Source organism: Equus przewalskii, chromosome 2, assembly GCF_037783145.1.
Source record: "Equus przewalskii isolate Varuska chromosome 2, EquPr2, whole genome shotgun sequence".
Taxonomy (NCBI): Eukaryota; Metazoa; Chordata; class Mammalia; order Perissodactyla; family Equidae; genus Equus; species Equus przewalskii.
Genome location: NC_091832.1, coordinates 18,539,309 through 18,557,621, shown reverse-complemented (window position 1 = coordinate 18,557,621; position 18,313 = coordinate 18,539,309). Strand labels below are relative to the sequence as shown.

The following is an 18,313-nucleotide window of genomic DNA, read 5'->3' as shown; positions in this document are numbered from 1 at the left end:
TGTAGTCATTCATTAATTTTTAAAAATAGCTTTTTTGAGATTTAATTCACATATCATGCAATTCACCCATTTAAAGTATACGATTCAGTGGCTTTTAGTATATTCACAGAGTTGTGCAACCATCACCATAACTAATTTTAGAACATTTTCATCACCCCAAAAAGAGACCCTGTACCCTTTAGTCATCACCCATGATCTCTGCATATCCTCCCGCAGGTCTAGGCAACCACCAATCTACTTTCTGTCTCTCCAGATTTGCCTATTGTATCTCATATAAATGGAATCGTACAATATGTGGTCCTTTCCTTTGTCACTGGCTTCTTTCACCTACCATAATGTTTTCAAGGCTCATCCATGTTATAAATTCTTATAAATCCTTAGATACCACATTTTGTTTACCCATTTGTTAATTGATAGACATTTGGGTTATTTTTACTTTTTTGCTGCTATGAACAATGAATGCTACTCTGAACATTCATTCTTTCAAAAATGTATAAGTTTTTTTCTGGACGTGTTTTCATCTCTCTTGGGTATATACCTGGGAGTAAAATTACTGAGTCATATGGTAACTTGTGTTTTGCCTTTTGGGGAACTGTCAGACCATTTTCCAAAGCAGCTGTACCATTTTCATTCCCACGAGCAGTGTATGAGGGTTCCAGTTTCTCTACATCCCCACCAAAGCTTATTACCTATCTTTTTGATTGTAGCCATCCTAGTGGGTGTGAAGTGGTATCTCACTGTTTTTTTTGATTTATATTTTCCTTATGGCTAATGATATTGAGCATCTTTTCATGAGTTTGTTAGCCATTTGTATATATTCTTTGGACACATTCACTAATTTTGACAGTGATTTTCACAGGGTCTGCAGGCAGGCAAGGACCTGGATGGTTGAAATTTTTCACTCATCTTATTTGTTGACAGAGTAGAATGATTATTTCTTGGAAAGAAACATACGTATTTATGATTCCTGAGCACTCTTGGCTTCACTTGGCTGCCTCCAAAACTTCTGGTGCTTGCTCCACTGGACTTTTTCTCAAGAGATTTGTGGAAAACTTTCAAGAAGTAACCTGGTATGTGCAGAAGAGGTGAAGACTATAGAATGGGGCAGACCTAGATTTGATTGACCTGGTCATTTATTAGCTGTGTGATATTGGGATGTTAATGGAGCCCTTCAAATCCCATCTCTGCATCTGAAAAATTTCTGACATAGAAGCACTAGTAAATGTTAGCTAGTTCTTTTTCCTTCTCTAGGCAGAGCTGTGTCCAATGTGCGTCAGAAACAGACCACTGTTCTCTGTTGTTGCAAATACTCCAGGGACAAAACCTGAGTACACTCCCCTTCCCCATTACCTCTGACTATATCTCTCTGCTGGTTTTCATAGTTATTTTGTTATTATAGTCAGACAAAGACTGAGAGACATAATAAGCTAGTTTTCATCAAAGTTTCTTGTAAAATGGTTGAATTTTGCTATTCACAGGTATAAAGTGTAACTGGAATTTTCACGAAGAGATACTGGGGCCATGATGTGAAATTAACTTTACATTTCAGAGTGCCTGCTTTTTCTTTTCAGTATTCTGTGATGTTTAGCATCCTGTTGATAATATGATCTCACTTGGTCCTCAACCCTGCTATAATTTATTTAAATAATTATTCGATGCCCACTCTCAATTTTTATACCCTGTGTTCAGGTCTTAGTTATCAAAAATAAATCCCTTATTGTTGTCTCTTCTTTTTTTCCCCCTGCTTTTTCTCCCCAAATCCCCCCAGCACATAGTTGTACATTCTAGTTGTGGGTCCTTCTAGTTGTGGCATGTGGGATGCCGCCTCAGCACGGCCTGATGAGCAGTACCATGTCCGCGCCCAGGATCCAGACCTGCGAAACCCTGGGCTGTCAAAGTGGAGTGCGCGAACGTAACCACTTGGCCATGGGGCCAACCCCAAATACTCTCTTGAGACTTTTTCTTTTTGAGGAACACTGGCCCTGAGCTAACATCTGTGCCCATCTTCCTCAGCTTTATATGTGGGACACCTGCCATGGCATGGCTTGACAAGCAGTGCGTAGGTCCACACCCAGGATCCGAACCAGCAGACCCTGGGCCGCCAAAGTGGATTGTGCGAACTTAACTGCTGTGCCATCAGGCTGACCCTTTTTGACTTTTTTTCTTTTACCTCCCATTCATTTATAATCTGATTTTCATTCCACCTCTCTCTAGAAAATTATTCTCACAAAAAACACATTCTTCTTTGTCGGAAAATTAGAAAACCTTTTGTTAGCCCTCATCCTCCTTGTCGTGTAGCATTAGATACTGGGACCATCCCTTCCTTGATTTACGCTTTCTTGCTTTTTTTGCGTCCCTTTCTCACTGCTTCCCTGTGCACCCCCCCTGCCCCCCCCCCACCCCGTCCTTTGTTGATTGCTTTTCCATCTCCTGCCTTCTAATTTAGGCTATTCCCCCAGGCTCAGTCCTTAGCGCTCTGCTCTTCTTGCCCCTAACCCAGAAAGCCCAACATTTCCCATGTCTCTAGCTAGCACCTCTGTGCACATGACTTCTAAACTTAAATTCTCAGCTGACCTGAATTGAATGCTAATATTTCCAGCTGGTTCAAGAACATTTCCATTTGTAGTTCCTTTGCTGCCATTTTAAATTCAACATATTTAAAACTGAACTTATCAAATCCACTCCCTTTACACCCCTCATGACCTGCTTCTTTCCTTCTTTTTTTTTTTTTTTTGTGAGGAAGATTAGCCCTGAGCTAACTGCTGCTAATCCTCCTCTTTTTGCTGAGGAAGACTGGCCCTGAGCTACCATCTGTGCCCATCTTCCTCTGCTTTATACATGGGATGCCTACCACAGCATGGCTTGCCAAGCTGTGCCATCTCCGCACCCGGGATCCGAAGCAGCAAACCCCAGGCCGCCAAAATGGAATGTGCACACTTAACCGCTGTGCCACCGGGCCGGCCCCTGCTTATTTCTGTTAATGGTGCACTGTGGTTGTTCCAGGCCCCAGGCTTGAAGCCTTGAACCCATTTGAGGAAGAGGTCTTGAAATCTTGGAGCCACTGGTGTGCTGGAGCCAGTTTACATGGGCTCACGAGAGCCAAATATTAAATTTTGGGGAATTTGTGAGCTGCTTGCTAATCACAGCCATTATTAAAAATTAAATCATATAAAGTTACAATTAAATAAATTATATTTAAAATAAAGTTAATACTCAAAACTCATCACTTCATGATTATTTTACTACATGTTGTTATTGTCTATGCTCTTGAGGTTAATTATATCTATTGTATCTCCTTGATGGAAATACTATATAATGCTATGCTACTGTGCATTTCTTCCCACCATCGCATTTAGTAATATTGTATCAGTAGCTTGAAATTGGTCATGGTGATAGTGTTTACACCATGGAAATCAACAAACGCTACAAGTCTGGGCTAAATGTATTGTTTTGTTCATTGTCTAGAGTTAAAGTGTTGGAGAAAATGTAAATATTGCAGATTAAACTAAAAAATGTGTCATATCTATAGCCAGTACATCGTGAATAGCACAAAAAATTGAAGAAATATTCTTTCAATATTTGAATGCTATTGTCCACTTCATGAATCATTTTCTCCAGTTGGGTAATCTACCCATCACCTTCTTACACACATGCCACATACAAACATACCTTGCATATTTCCGCCTCTATACCTTGTTTTGTGAGGTTTTCTCATCTTCTTTCTATAAAAACATTCTCTAATTCTTCAAGTCCTTTCTCTTCCAGGAAGTCTTCCCAGATATTTCCTGTCTTCATCTTTTCTGATTCTCATTCTAATTTGAATGCTTGATGATTACAATTGGAAAGGACTATAATTCAGTTTTCCACTCAAATGTAGAAATCCCAATATCCTAATCTCTGCGTGAAAAATTCCAGTCATTAGAAGTCCACTGTTTCTGAAAGTAGCCATTTTTATTATTGTCTAGAAAATTATTTATGTTGAAAATGAATCTTTTCCTTATAATTTCCACAAGTCTTATAATTCAGTGTTGTGAATGTCAACTCAATGAAGTTGTCACTAGACTTGGAATGAATCAGAAGACTGACTGCCAATTACTAAAGTTATATGACCTTAACTGCTCAAAGCCTCAGCTTCCTTGGTTTCTCCTGTGGAATAGGGGTAATAAATAAATGGTACAGGGCAGTTGTTTGGATTAAATAGATCAAATGAGATTATGGCTGATAAACGTATAGTAGTTAATGACCAAGACCAAAATCAGCAAGACCAAACTGAGGCCAGTTTTTCCACTTGTGACCCTGGGCAAGTTACTTAACCTCTTTGTGCCTTGTTTCCTCATGTGCAAAATAAGAATGATAATAATACCTGCCTTATAGATGTGAGGGGTGTATGAGATGGCATGTAAAGCATTTAGCACAGTGTTTGACTTTAACTACACATTTTTCCAAAGAGAGATTTGTTTTTCCACAGTTTCAGTTATAAAATTGGAATTCTTTTTCCCAAAAAGAAAATAATCCTCAAATTTGCTTCAGAAATATTTGGTAAGAGAGGGGTTACATTAGAGGTAACTGTATGAAACACTGGGTACCTAGCATTTTAGTTTTCTTTGTAGCACTCTGGAAAGTTGCCTCTGGCTGGACTCATCTGTGCATCATTGGCAATTGTATCACACTTTGGTCCTTAGTAATTCCTGAGGTGTTTCAGGATGATTAAGACTCCCCATCTCCTGGTCCAAACTTCTAGGCTATTGTTCAGAGTTGGCTACAGTGTGTAATAGATCTGGCTTCAGTCTAAAAAACACACACATTTCCGGTAAGTATTTCAATTTCATGCATTGTACTCCGACCTGAAAATTCCTGAACTTTATTATTGTTTCCAGTTTCAAATTCTTTAATTCATGTTTACTTAGAACCAGAGAGTCTTGTGTAGATAATAAAATAATTCAAGATCGAATAAAAAGCAGTCTGTTTCACTCTCTTGCACAGGTCCGCAAGCACATCAATGATCTTTATGAAGATCTACGGGATGGCCATAACCTGATCTCTCTGCTGGAGGTCCTCTCGGGCATCAAACTGGTGAGCTTCTCTCTTCTCCTACTGAGTGACCCCACAGGTGTGGCCCTCTTAACAACATATTAAACATTGCTTGTGAGAAATGTCCACATATCTAAGGGCAAATCCTGCCTGAGCCTCTTGGCTTGTCAGGTGATAGTTTCTAAATTCGCTTTGTTTGTAGCATCAAAATAACCTCACTTGTGGGCCCATTGTTTCATATATGAGCCTAATAGAAGCAGGTGAACCTGTGCAGTTCCTTGCTGTCTCTGGCGTCATAGACAACATACTTTTCATTTAGAAAAGTCCGGAGTTGAATATTGGAAACATCTGTAAAGAAAGAGAGACCTGAAGAGGTGCGCAGCTTGAGTGATCTGGGAAGCCCAGCCCACTTACTGCCTCTGGTGAATTCTTAGTCCTTGTTTTTTTGTTTCAAGAACAGAATTTGGCACGTTAGATTTCAATCCCTAAGTATTCAACTTCTTCGAGGATTGGGGCTTGGCTTCCCCTGGGCCCTTTGTTTTGGTTTCATATCTTTGTTGCCTTACAGTAGAGTTAATTTTGTAATTTTTAGTAGCCTAAAATTGACAGACACTTTTATTAGCACAGCCAGTACATGGTGAATTCTAGATCTTCTCTGGCCCTCATTTATAAATCTCATAAGTAATCAGAATTTCACCTGCACTGTGCTGGACTTGACTGGTCAGTGCTCACAGAATTATATTTGGGCAATTTGGCTGATATATTTGAACTTACAGTGATTTTATACTGAAAGGTGATCCTTTTTGGTGACATTGCATACAAAACAGGTTAGTTTTGTACACAATCTAGTTTCTTTTCCTGACTTTTAAAAGCCTACAGGTGTTTATGGAGATCTTCTTGGGATATCATCTTTTCGCCAAAAACCATCCAAATATCTCTTTCATGGTTATTCTCATTACCTCTTTCTCCTTTAGTTGATTCACAAAAGCAGAGAGGGTAGGTGACCATCGAGAGTTGAAGATGTGTTTCAATATAAGAAGAGTTTAATATAACCATCTACTCGGGTGTTAATTTGATTTTGCATCTTTTTGGAAATGGAAGAGTGTTTTCATATTTATTTTAATCTTTTTTCTTTTTTTTAACATTGCATTCATTTCCTTTTCATTTTTGTGTTGTGAATTTCCTGTTACTCTGTCATCTCTTTGCCTTGGTTTGTGACCAAAGGAGCCAGCAGGGCTGAAGACCCTCCGTCTGGTGAGCATGCCCTCCTGGCGCCATACAAACAGCGAGGAGCAGGAGGAGGAAGATGATGATGATGTAGTAGGTCCTCCTGGGGATGCCAGCTTCCCAGCTGGCACTGCAGGGCCATCAGAGAGTCTGAGGTTCTCTAGGTCTCCAAGTAGCTTAGTTACCAGTTGCCTTTTTCCCTATCCACCTGGGAATTTGGGTCCCAAAGAAAGTGGTTAAAACTAATTGTGCCTCTTGCCATAGTAGATGATCCTGGAGTGGGAGTTGTTTTGCTTATCTGAGAATGGTTGGCACAAAAAGAATAGTGGTGTTTGGAGGTGTCAAGTCCTTTGTGACCTGGAGACCCATAGCTTTCTGGTGGCCTTGCTGTGTTGTGTGAGTCCAGATTGCAGAATTGTGGAAAGTTTAGTTGACAGCATGACAGTTTGTTGCTTATGGCTCCACACTCCAGACTAACTAGTACTCTCTCCCCACCTCTCTAGCTTCTAGGTTCTCACCACACACCATGTCGTTTGTTTTCAAAACAGCCTGTTGTTTGCAAATCACTCACTGCATGGAAGATACTCTGCCTTGGTCAATAATATCTCTAGTTGCTGTGGAGGGCAGAGATTTAACTTGCATGTTCTTAAGAGTACTTATTTTTGGTGGAGAGTGCATAGGAGTAAAGATTAGCGTGTGTAAGAGGGGCATTTCCTGCTTGCAGGCTCTAAATTATAGCCCATGACTTTTCTCCAGAAACGGACTAGGCAATATCCCCATTCCCTGTCCTCTTAAAGTCCTCTTTTCACCTCATTGATCTCCCTTCCGATTGCCATGGACTCTTCAGCTTCACAGGCTCTGTCATCCTCTAAGCCATATTCACAATTAGTTTAGCTGAAATGGCTGAGAAGAGGTTCTTGCTAAAAGGAGTTTTCCTAAACCTTTGTCTCAGGAAGTTATCCCAGAGAGGCCTCATCATCTCTATAGATTATCCTGGTTTGGGAGTGTTGCTTAGAAGTGTTGGGGGGGCAGCCAAAGAGATGCTTCCACCCTTATCTTTCCATGTGTTGGGTTACTTTTTGCCCATTTCAACTTGGGGGAATGTTTCCTCTGTGCGAGCACCTATAACAGAGCAATCATATATATATAATTTTTTTAAAATAAATTTCCTTTTTTTTTTTTTTTACTGAGGAAGATTTACCCTGAGCTAACATCCGCTTCCAATCTTCCTCTTTTTTTGGTATGTGAGCTTCCACCACAGCATGGCCAGTAACAGATGAGTAGTGTAGGTCCACACCCAGGAATCATACCCAGCCTGCCAAAGTGGAGCGCACCAAACCAAACTACTAGGCCACCAGGGCTGGCCTGCAACCTTATGTTTTATCAACCTTTAATTAGTACCAATTCGACACTTACAAATGAACTAGATATAATCTAGTGAGGGAGGTTTTAGTCCCAGTTTTGGTAAAATAAAAGCAACATTGGAAAGTGAGCCCAAGAAAACATTCCAGAGGTAGTTGGCCATCCCTGCATGTACTTGTTGGGCAAACAGATCTCATGTACTTTTGGATGGATAGTAATTGAACTGTGGACATGGCATTAGAGGCACCGGATGGAGATGGTCTTCTCTCTGGCAGCTTGTATGACATGCAGGATTGAGTGCCTGGCAGAAAATACCCTTCTTTAAAGTATCATGTTGAATAGCCGTACATCATCAAGATTTTGTTTGCTCTGGATATTTCATACTGAGGAAAACGGTAGCCTCCCTACATTGACATCTACCTTCCTGGAAAATAGGTTTCTTCCTGATTTTTGCCTCTCATTTTGGATTTTTTTCACTTGTTTATTGAGCATGTGTAACTCCTCATAAAACCAGGATAAAATTAGCTACCTCTGGCTTCTTTTGCCAGGTTTGCTGTAAGATTGGCTCTGTCCATTACTGTGCAGTATGCAATTGGAACTTTCCACCCTTCCCTTACAATAGCTCTTAACTGTGAGTTTAGGAGCCATAGAGCCAAAGTGTTTGTTCCCATTAACCTCACATCCAGAATCAAGTTCTGTCACGTGTGGCTACGAAGAACCTGTAGAGAAGCAGCAGCGCTGATCCAGCATTTGCAGTCAAAACATGCTGTGTGTTCACAGGATGCATAGGGGTAAACGAGGCATTTTGGAGGTCTCAGAAAGCATGGTGAAACACACACAGGTCCTGCTGTTGAGGAGTGCTTTATGTAATCCTCCCACGCCTGGCTTCAACCATGAGGACTTCTTTGTGGTCTTTGAGTCCTTGGAAAGAAAGAGGAACGGGGTCTGTGTGGGTAAATTGGTGTAGTTAAAATTAATGTCCCTTTTTTGTTTGTTTGCAGCCCCGGGAAAAGGGCAGGATGCGTTTTCATAGGCTGCAGAATGTGCAGATTGCCCTGGACTTCCTAAAGCAGCGACAGGTAAGAATATCCCATGTGCTCCCATTCTGCCAGGTCATGTTGGCATTGGGTCCCTCATTAGGAATGTTCTCAGTACCCTTAGTGAGCCCTCAGTAGTTGCAAAATCTGACTGACCCAGTTCTGAGTCTTGCTTGCTGGTGAGCAATTGTGTTATGGTTGGACAAATCATTTGGTCATCCTTACATAGACCTTGTGGCCTCCCTGAGAGGCGAGTGTTAATAGAGAAGAGCAAGCTGCTAAAGTGAACCTTGTGGACACACCTTAGGTGGAGGTCAAAAGGAAGATGAGAAATAAACCAGCAAAGAAGATGGAAGAGAGGTACAGCACCCAGCAGGAGGGAAATCCAGAATGCTATGTCATCATGAGAACTAGATGAGGGGGTGGTGCCACATCAGGCTGGAGGGAAGGGGCTTAGCTGTTAAGCATTGGTGACTTAAGAGAACAGTCTTCATAGAGCAGAAAAGTATTTAGATTGTGGTAGACCTGGATGTAAGAAGGGGAAAGAAGTTTTTTCCTCTCTAGATGAGGAAGGAAGACAGCAAAACATTTTTAGACATAGGAGGAGAAGCCAGTGAAGAGAGGAAGACTGAAAATGAGAGTGAGGAGGAGTGTTCAGAGTCAGAGACTGTTAGACCTGGAAAATACCTTAGAGATCTGATAGTCCAGTTTCTTTATTTTACAGATAAGGACACTGAGATCTAGACAGGTGAAATGGCCTGCCCCAAATCACACGAGTTACAGAGGAGCTGGGTCTTCAACCCAGGTTCCTGACATGTAGTTTAATGCTTCTTCCACTCTCCATGCTGTTTTCTACACACCATCCTTCCTCCCATTGCTTCCTAACTGATGGAACTAAGTCCAGGGACTGAGGAATGAGATCCAGAGCCCAGCTGGTGTGGTTTTTCTTTCAAAAAGAAAAGAAAAATGCCTCTTTTTCTGATATACAGGGAGAAGGAAGGAAGGAGGGACAGAGATACAGATATGGTTTGTGGTGGAGAGGAAGATGGATGAGGGAGGCAGAGAGCTCATCTGATTAGAGAGGGTTGTATGGAAAATATTTGGTATAGCTACAGTTGCCAGGCAACAGCATGGGTCAAGATGACATTAAATGGTATGCATATTTTTGGAGTTAGTTCATTTTTGTCCCTCTTATCAGAAGTTCTCATTAACTTGGGAAATTCTCTTTCTGTGTGCTCCATAGCAGTTTGCTTCTAATATAACATTTATTACTTTATTTTTGTTTTTCTGTTTGCTCTGATGCGCTATACACCCTGTGAGGACAGGGAATATGCTCTTAACCTTTTTATCTTCTCCTGTCTTAATGAATGGTCCATAATTGGCACTTAATAAATATTTGTTGAAATAAATTGACAAATGAAAAGTGGTAGGAGAAGTGTTTAGGATACTGGAGAAAGCAGCATTGAAATGTCTGTGTGTGGAGTTAGAGGAAGCCAGAGGGGGTCTTAATGAACAAGGTAAATTGAGAAGAATTGATTAGCTAGAAGTCTACATAAGGACCAAAAGGAGATGTGGTTACTATGGTAGAATGAAAGTGTGGGCAGGTAAGAACAATGGACTCAGAGATGGGCAGGGAGAACTCTAGGACAGTTCTTGCTGTGTGGTATCTAGAGTAGAGTGAAAATGAGTCATCAGATTTGAGAAGGCAGACGAATTGTGCAGATAGGGTGATGCTTAGGTCATTGTGAGGAGTGTTAAAATTGCCAGGAAAGATGGTAGAAGCTGAGGTAGGAAAGGAGAATAATAGCAGTTAGGTGCTGAAGTCATCAAGGAAAGGGGTAGTGGTGATTGGAAGGTGGTTTGGCCAACGGAGGTAGACTTCAGAATAAAAGGGGAAAGCTGACAGAGGTGGGAGTGAGGAATATGGACTTGGCTGATACTGCCAACCTGCCAACTATGGGTTGTTCGTGATTAGAAAAACTACATTCTCAGACTGGAAGGGCAGCATTTCCCACCCTCAATACACAGAAGATGAGACTGAGATATAGAAAAGGAAAAGAACTTGCCCAGATGGCTTAGTCACTCAGGTTGCAATAACAAAAATACCATAGACTAGATGGCTTACAAACAACACAAGTTTATTTCTCATAGTTCTGGAGGCTAGGAAGTCCAGATCAAGGCAGATTTGGTGTCTGATGAGATCCTGGTTCAGACATGGCTGTCTCTTAGCTGTGTCCTCACATGACGGAAGGAGCGAGGGAGCTCTCTGAGGTCTCTTTTATAACGGCACTAATCCCTTCCTGAGAGCTCCACTCTCATAAACTAATCGCCCCAAATGCCTCGCCTCTAAATACCATAAGATTGGGTGTTAGGATTTAACGTGTGAGTTTTGGAGGGACACACGCATTCAGGCTATAGTACCAGTCACCGTTAGTGTAAGGGAGAAGTGAGGCTTCTGTTTGAGGTCACTAGGGCTTTTTAAAGACACACAGATTTCAGTTTAATTGAAGAGATAAAGGGACGGCAGCTCAAGCACAGTTTGCCACAACTGAACAGGAACTCTGAGGTTCTGAGAGAAGAGGCTCACAGGGGTTGAGGTGGAAATAGGGGGTTTTCCTGGGCCACTCTCGGTTTCAGCACTGAAAATCCCATGTCCTAGGAAACCCCTCAATTTCCAACATTCGGGGACACTTGGTCACCCTAGAGGGGGTGGGAGCTGGGGGGCCAGTATGTCTGTGCACATTGTGTTATTGAAATGAAGTTTTAGGAGTAAAGCAGATGCTGTGGGAAGCATGAGCAAGTGGGGATATCTCTGACAAAGGAGGGAAAATGGAGGCAAGAGCAGGCCAAAGACTGGTGAGAGAGAAGAGGCATCTCTCTCTCTTAACCTTGGGAAAGAAAGAAAAAGTCAGGGCTGTGATGACTTAATAAAAGAGCACCTCACAGCACCATGTGCTTGCAAGGCTGCTTTGCTGGTGCGAGTGCAAAATGGTACCGTCATGCTGAAAAAGAGTTTGGCAGTTTCTTATAAAGCTAAACGTATACCATATGACCCAGAAATCCCTCTCCTAGAAGTTTACCCTAGAAAAATGAAAGCATATGCTCACACGAAAACCTGGACGTGATTATAGGTGCTTTATTCATCCTTGCCCCAAACTGGAAACAACCCAAATATCCTTCAATGGATGAATGGATAAACATAGTGTAGTATGTCAATGCAGTGGAATACTACTCAGCAGTAAAGAGGAGCAAACTGGGCCAGCTGGTAGTGTTGCAGTTAAGTTCGCACATTCCGCTTCGGCAGCCTGGGGTTGCCAGCTTGGATCTCAGGTGCAGACCTATGCACTGCTTGTCAAGCCGTGCTGTGGCAGGCATCCCACATATAAAATAGAGGGAGATGGGCATGGATGTTAGCTCAGGGCCAGTCTTCCTGAGCAAAAAGAGGAGGATTGGTGGCAGATGTTAGCTCAGGGCTAATCTTCCTCAAAAAAAAAAGTAAGTATCATGTCATATAAAAAGTTAAAAAAAGAAGCAGCAAACTATTGAGACATGCACAGCTTGGGTGGGGATCTCAAGGGCATTGTGCCAAATGAAAAAGCCAATATCAAAAGATTACATACTGTGTGATTCCATTTATAGGACATCCTGGCAAAAGCAAAACTGGAAACAGATCATTGGTTGCCAGAAGTTAGGGGTAGGGACGGGGTTTGACTACAAAGGGGCAAGACGAGGTCACCTTTTTGGGGTGATGGAACTGTTCTGTTATCCTGATTGTGGTGGTAGTTAGATGAATCCATATGTGTGTTAAAACTCAGAACTGTACACCAAAAAAATCAATTTAGCTGTATGTAAACGAAGAAAATCTATAAAATTGAAATCAAAAGAAAAAGTCACAGAGCTCTGAGACCAGTTTTTGTTTCTTTTTCAGGTGAAACTAGTGAATATTCGCAATGATGATATCACAGATGGCAACCCCAAGCTGACCCTGGGCCTGATCTGGACCATTATTTTGCACTTCCAGGTAGGGGCTGTGAAGTTTGGGGTTCCCTGTTGCTTGGTTTGGGCATATCCTTCAGTGGGCACACTGAGGCTTCCTTCTCTGTATTTGGCAGTGAACCAAAGGTAAGAGTGGATGTTAGGAAAGAAGAAGATTGGCCTGGAGACAAGGCTGTTAACAGCCTAAACCAGAACTTCCTAATCATTTGCGTGATGAAATGGGATTTTTCACTTCTCTGCATTTTGGCCCTGTCAGTGGCAGTTTGTTTATTAAAAGTCTGCTCAGCTGAGTCAAAATGGCTCTTGAGGGACTCAGAGTATGAGAGGTTTTGATGCTTTAGAAGGGTGGAGTAATCCTGCTTTGATGTAGACTTTTCCTCATCTCTAATGATCTTGAGACAAGTCAGGTTAATTGTAGCACCATCTTAGTTTCAGCTGCTGTAACAAAATACCATAGACGGGGTAGCTTAAACAACAAACCTTTGTTTCTCATAGTTCTGGAGGATGGAAGTCAGAGATCAAGGTGCCGGCATGGGTTCTTGGTGAGGGCCCTCCTCCTGGTTATGTCCTCATGTGACCTTTCCTGGGTGCCTGCATGAAGAGAAAGAGATCTCATGTCTCTTCGTCTTTTTATAAGGGCATTAATCCCTTATAGTTATGGAGCCTCCACTCTTATGACCTCATCTAAACCTAATTACCTTCCAAGGGCCTCACCTCCAAATACCATTACATTGGGGGTCAGGGCTTCAACATATGAATTTTGGGAGGACACAAACATTCAGTCCATAGCAAGCACCTTAGTAGCTGGGTTTGTATGTGTTCTCGCAAGTGTAACCTTGTACCATCCATCACACCCAAGAGCAGTGACATCTTGGTAGTGTTCATGTGGTCACACAGCCTTCCTGTTGCTCCCTGCTTCCTAGGAAGTCAAATCTTACTCAAGTCTGGATTGTTATTGGAAAAGTACAGCCCTATTTTATAAAAAGACTACCTTGAATCACTTCACTCCAACTACACAAAACTGATTCTCAGCTCTCCCACACCCCATTGCTGTACATGAAGCTGACAGATTAGAGGGAGCACTTGGGCAGGTAGGAAAAGAAGGCTAATATCATTTCTCAAAGCCCTGACTCTAGGGGCTGAGGCCGCTGTGATGTCCTAATTGAGGGGTTAGCACCATCTGCTGGTTGAAGGCAGAAGAGCAGGTGTCCCAGAATTCCTAAGAACCTGAGAAAATTCTGAGTTTAGGGCTTGTATGTTGGGACTCTGGTTTGGAGCTAATGCCGGCAATCGGCAGCATGGGTAGGGTTAGGAGAGTGTGGAGGTAACGTGTATTTTTGTGGAAGCACAGGGTGTACTCAGGCATGCTTTGGATACAGGGATAACCAGGAACACTAACTTGGCAAGTGTACCTTGGCAGGGTGGGAACAAGAACTTTGTTGCGCTTTCATGGAGGACTGGAGTTACCCCCTTGGAGCCCTTATGAACAGAGGAGTTTTTTTTGAGAAACCTTTTTGTTTGTATTTTCGCCAAAATCCTGCCCTCACTGTGAGTGCCCAACCTTGGTCTTGTAGGTGTGAGGTGAGAGAAGTCTGTCCACTGTGTTTCTATTTACCCTGACTGCAACTAAGTCTCTTTAAAAAGGAAACTCGGGGACCAAGGAATGAAAACTGAATTGGTTAATTAAAACTTTAATTAAAGGAGGAGATAAGGGAGGAGATGGATATAAGGGAGCTGTTCCTTTCTTGAATAGCTCCATCAGGAAAATGTTTTCTCTCTCTCTTTAAAAATTTGTTACAAAAAATTTCAAATATTTATAAAAGTAGAGAAAACAGTATGAAGAACTACCATGTACCCATCACCTAGCTCAACAATTATTAAATCATGGCCAGTATTATTTTGTCTGTATCCTGATCCACTTCTCAAGCCCCAGTAGGTTATTTTGAAAGAAATCCCAGACTTCATATAATTTCATCTATAAATATTTCAGTGTTGGGGACCACCCGGGGCCTGGTGGTTAAGTTTGGTGTGCTCTGCTTCAGCTGCCAGGGTTCGGGGGTTTGGATCCCAGGCTCTGACCTACACCACTCATGTGATGGTATTTGGAGGTGGGGCCTGTGGGAGGTAATTAAGTTTAGATGAGGTCATGTGAGTGGAGCCTCCATAATTATAAGGGATTAATGCCCTTATGAAAAGGTGAAAAGACTTGAGATCTCTTTCTCTTCATGTAGGCACCCAGGAAAGGTCATGTGAAGACATAACCAGGAGGAGGGCCCACATGTAAAATAGAGGAAGATTGGTACAGATGTTAGCTCAGGGCTAATCTTCCTCAAAACAAAAAAAAAATTTCAATGTTTATCTCTGAAAGATAAAGACTCTTCTTTAAGCAAACCACAATATTATAACACTGTAAAAATAATTTCTTAAAATCATCAGATATCTGAACAGTGTTCAGATTTTTCCAGTTATCTCATTTAAAAAAATGATTTGTTTGAGTCAGATTCCAAACAAGTGCCACATATTGCGTTAAATCCCTCCCCCTTCCAATTTGTTGAAGAAATGATGTCTTTTGTCCTATAAGGTTTATAAAGGTGCTGATGGCGTCTCTGGGATGTCTTCTAACAATGTCCTCCGTCCCCCTGTTGTATTGTGTATAAACTGGTGGTTTAGATCTAGACCCAAGGCTCAATGACATTCAGGTTCGTTTATTTTGGAGGGGGCAAGGGTGGTGGTGTTGAGTTGTATACTTTTATTGCTACACATCAGGAGGCACATAATGTCTATTGTCTCTCTCTTCATCATGTTAAGATTGATTAGTGGGTTCAGGTATTAGCAGCCTGATCTCTCCATTCTATATTGCCTGTTAGCTCTTTCTAGAGGAAATAAAATTCAGCTCTGAGCAAAGTCTTAGGTAGCATCTGTGGGAGACACAGGATAAAATTTTACATTATATAGACCATTTACATTGTTCCAAAAGGAAATTTTAAAAAGTGAGTACAAGGTGTATTCAGAAAAATCTAGCTTCTAACTCTGAGCCCTTCATCCTATTTCTTCTTTTTCCCTATAGTTAGCCAACTTTTTAAAAACACCTTTTTGGTTTATCATTCTGTTGCTTGTTTATTTTAGGAAAATACTTAAAACTTTGTTGAGGCATAATTTATATACCATAAAATTGACCCATTTTCATTAAGTATAATTCAGTGATTTTTATGAGTTGTGCAACCATCACCATAATCCAGTTTTTGAACATTTTCATCATCTCAGTAAGATCCCTCTTGCCCATTTACAGTTATTCTCCATTCCACATGCCCAGCCTTGGGCAGCCACTAATCTATATTCTGTCTATGTAGACTTGCCTATTCTGGACATTTCACATAAATGGAATCATTTAATATGTGGTCTTTTGTGTCTGGCTTCTTTCACATAGCATGTTTTTGAGGTTCATCCATGTTGTAGCATGTATCCATAGTACTTCACTCCTGTTTGTTGCTGAGTAGTATTCTGTGTGAATATACCATTTATTTTATTTATCTCTTCAGCAATTGATGGACATTTGGAATGTTTTCATTTTTTGGCTATTATAAATAATGTTGCTATGAATATTTGAGTACCAGTCTTTGTGTGGATGTACGTTTTCATTTCTCTTGGATATATACCTAGGAGTGGGATTACTGGGTTGTATAGTATAATGTATAATGTATAATAATAGCTCCTGGTGGTTTCAATTTGCAGGAAAATGTATTCTTTAAGTGAATTTCACGAACATTTACTGAGGACTAGCTATGAGCAAGGTCTTAGGTAGTCTGTGAGAGAGAGAAAATTGAACGAGGCACAGACTCAATCCAGTTCGACTGTATCATTCAGAGGAATGGGAAGAGACATACCAAAAACTAACTTGATAGAGGTTTAAAGAATCAGGGGGGGCCGGCCCGGTGGTGCAGTGGTTAAGTTCGCACGTTCTGCTTCTTGGCGGCCCGGGGTTTGCTGGTTCAGATCCCGGGTGCGGACATGGCACTGCTTGGCAGCCATGCTGTGGTAGGCGTCCCACGTATAAACTAGAGGAAGATGGGTACGGATGTTAGCTCAGAGCCAGGCTTCCTCAGCAAAAAGAGGAGGACTGGCAGTAGTTAGCTGAGGGCTAATCTTCCTCAAAAAAAAAAAAAAAAAAAAGAATCAGGGAGGTATGGGACAGGGGGATGGAACACAGTATGTACTCAATAATTGGCAGCAATTATTAGTAGCAATGTGTTGTAATTATTAATGGATCTTATAACTTCCAGGGTTTTTGACCTAGCCCACTGTTTTCTGCCCTGTTACCAATTTTACTGGAAGATAAAATACTGCTTTGGCTTAGTTTGTTTTCTGCGTGGATATTGGCTACCTCCTTTTTTGTTTGCTATTTCAGCATAGCTGAATGCCTATTTTGTCTTTTCTTAGAGGGAAGCTCTGCTGCCAGATTATTTTCCCAGATGCAACTAACTACTAATTCCTTTCTTACTGTTCTTGAAGGCTTGGTGTTTGCCTATATTAGCTAAGTGTTTGGGAGTGTGGGGAAAGGTTCCCTGCCTGTAAAGCTTTCAGTTGGCCGATAAAGGATTATAGAAAGGCTCCATCCTCCTTGTCTTGCTTCAGACAGGATATGACACACCTCCTGCTAGTTATTTATCGTTGTGGTTTTCTAGTCTTTTCTTATGGAGCTTCTGTTTTGCTCTTCTCACCAAGAGCACATGCTACATAAAGTGAATTAGAAATTAAGAGTAGAACTATCAAATGTTAGGGGATCAGTAAAATAGTTATTATAGTCAATTTCTGTTATTGGTGCTAATGAAGTAGAATAATGATGTAGATATAGATATAGGTGGTGGTTGTCATCTCAAGGGAGTATTCAGTTGAACAAGAGGCTGCTTCCAGAATAAAATTTGCTACTACTGATGAGACTGGTAGTATTGATAACTTTATAAAGAAGTTTATGGTTTCCAAAGTGTTTTAACATGTAGTAAAAAGATATCTGCTAAATGGGAGCTAAATCTAGGGGTTCTTTTTATTTTAAGTTTTTAATTATTTCAAATTTTAGAGAATTTCAAGTACTCAGAAAAGTATATAACAGCTCTTATTGTGTAGTCACCTTGCAAATTAAACAGATGCTAATATTTTGTTATATTTGCTTCAGATTTTCTCTTTCTCTTTAAAGAAATAAAACATTTCAGATACAGTCAACATTCTTGCTCCCTTTGCCCCATAGATAAATACTGTCTGGAAGCTGATGTGTATCATTCCAGTATACATATGCTTCTGTACCTTTACAACAGGAGGTATTCCTAAACAAGATGGGCTGTTGTGTGTATATGTTTCTATTTGACACAAATGGTATCTTCTATATATCCTGCTTTGTTTTTTTACTAACCTTGTTTTTGAGGTTTATCTGTGTTGATAAAAGAGGACCTGATTTGTTCATCCTGACTAACTTACATAGACTATAATATGAGTGGAGCCCCCTGCAGCTGTGCAACACAGCTATTATTTGCAGCCTATTATTTAACTGTATGAAAAAGGCATTTGTTTCTGCAGTGACCATCTGTGTACATGTGTCCTTATGCAGATAGGAAAGAGAGTTTTTTGCATAGATACCTGGACTGGAATTGCTGGGGTGTACACTTTCC

At 41.1% G+C, this 18,313-nt stretch overlaps 1 protein-coding gene across 19 annotated transcripts in view; it reads left to right on the top strand.

The window, feature by feature from the left end:
- MACF1 (microtubule actin crosslinking factor 1) overlaps positions 1-18,313 on the top strand; it is a 323,957-nt gene that overhangs the window by 129,136 nt on the left and 176,508 nt on the right. For 13 of the 19 annotated variants that reach the window (XM_070610253.1, XM_070610252.1, XM_070610266.1 and 10 more), the window contains 3 exons: positions 4,984-5,073; positions 8,622-8,699; positions 12,586-12,678. In XM_070610253.1, coding sequence (XP_070466354.1) covers positions 4,984-5,073; positions 8,622-8,699; positions 12,586-12,678 — 261 coding nt within the window. Of the gene's footprint in view, positions 1-4,983; positions 5,074-6,255; positions 6,352-8,621; positions 8,700-12,585; positions 12,679-18,313 lie in introns of all 19 variants that reach the window. The other 6 variants (XM_070610249.1, XM_070610268.1, XM_070610269.1 and 3 more) reach the window with 1 other exon arrangement.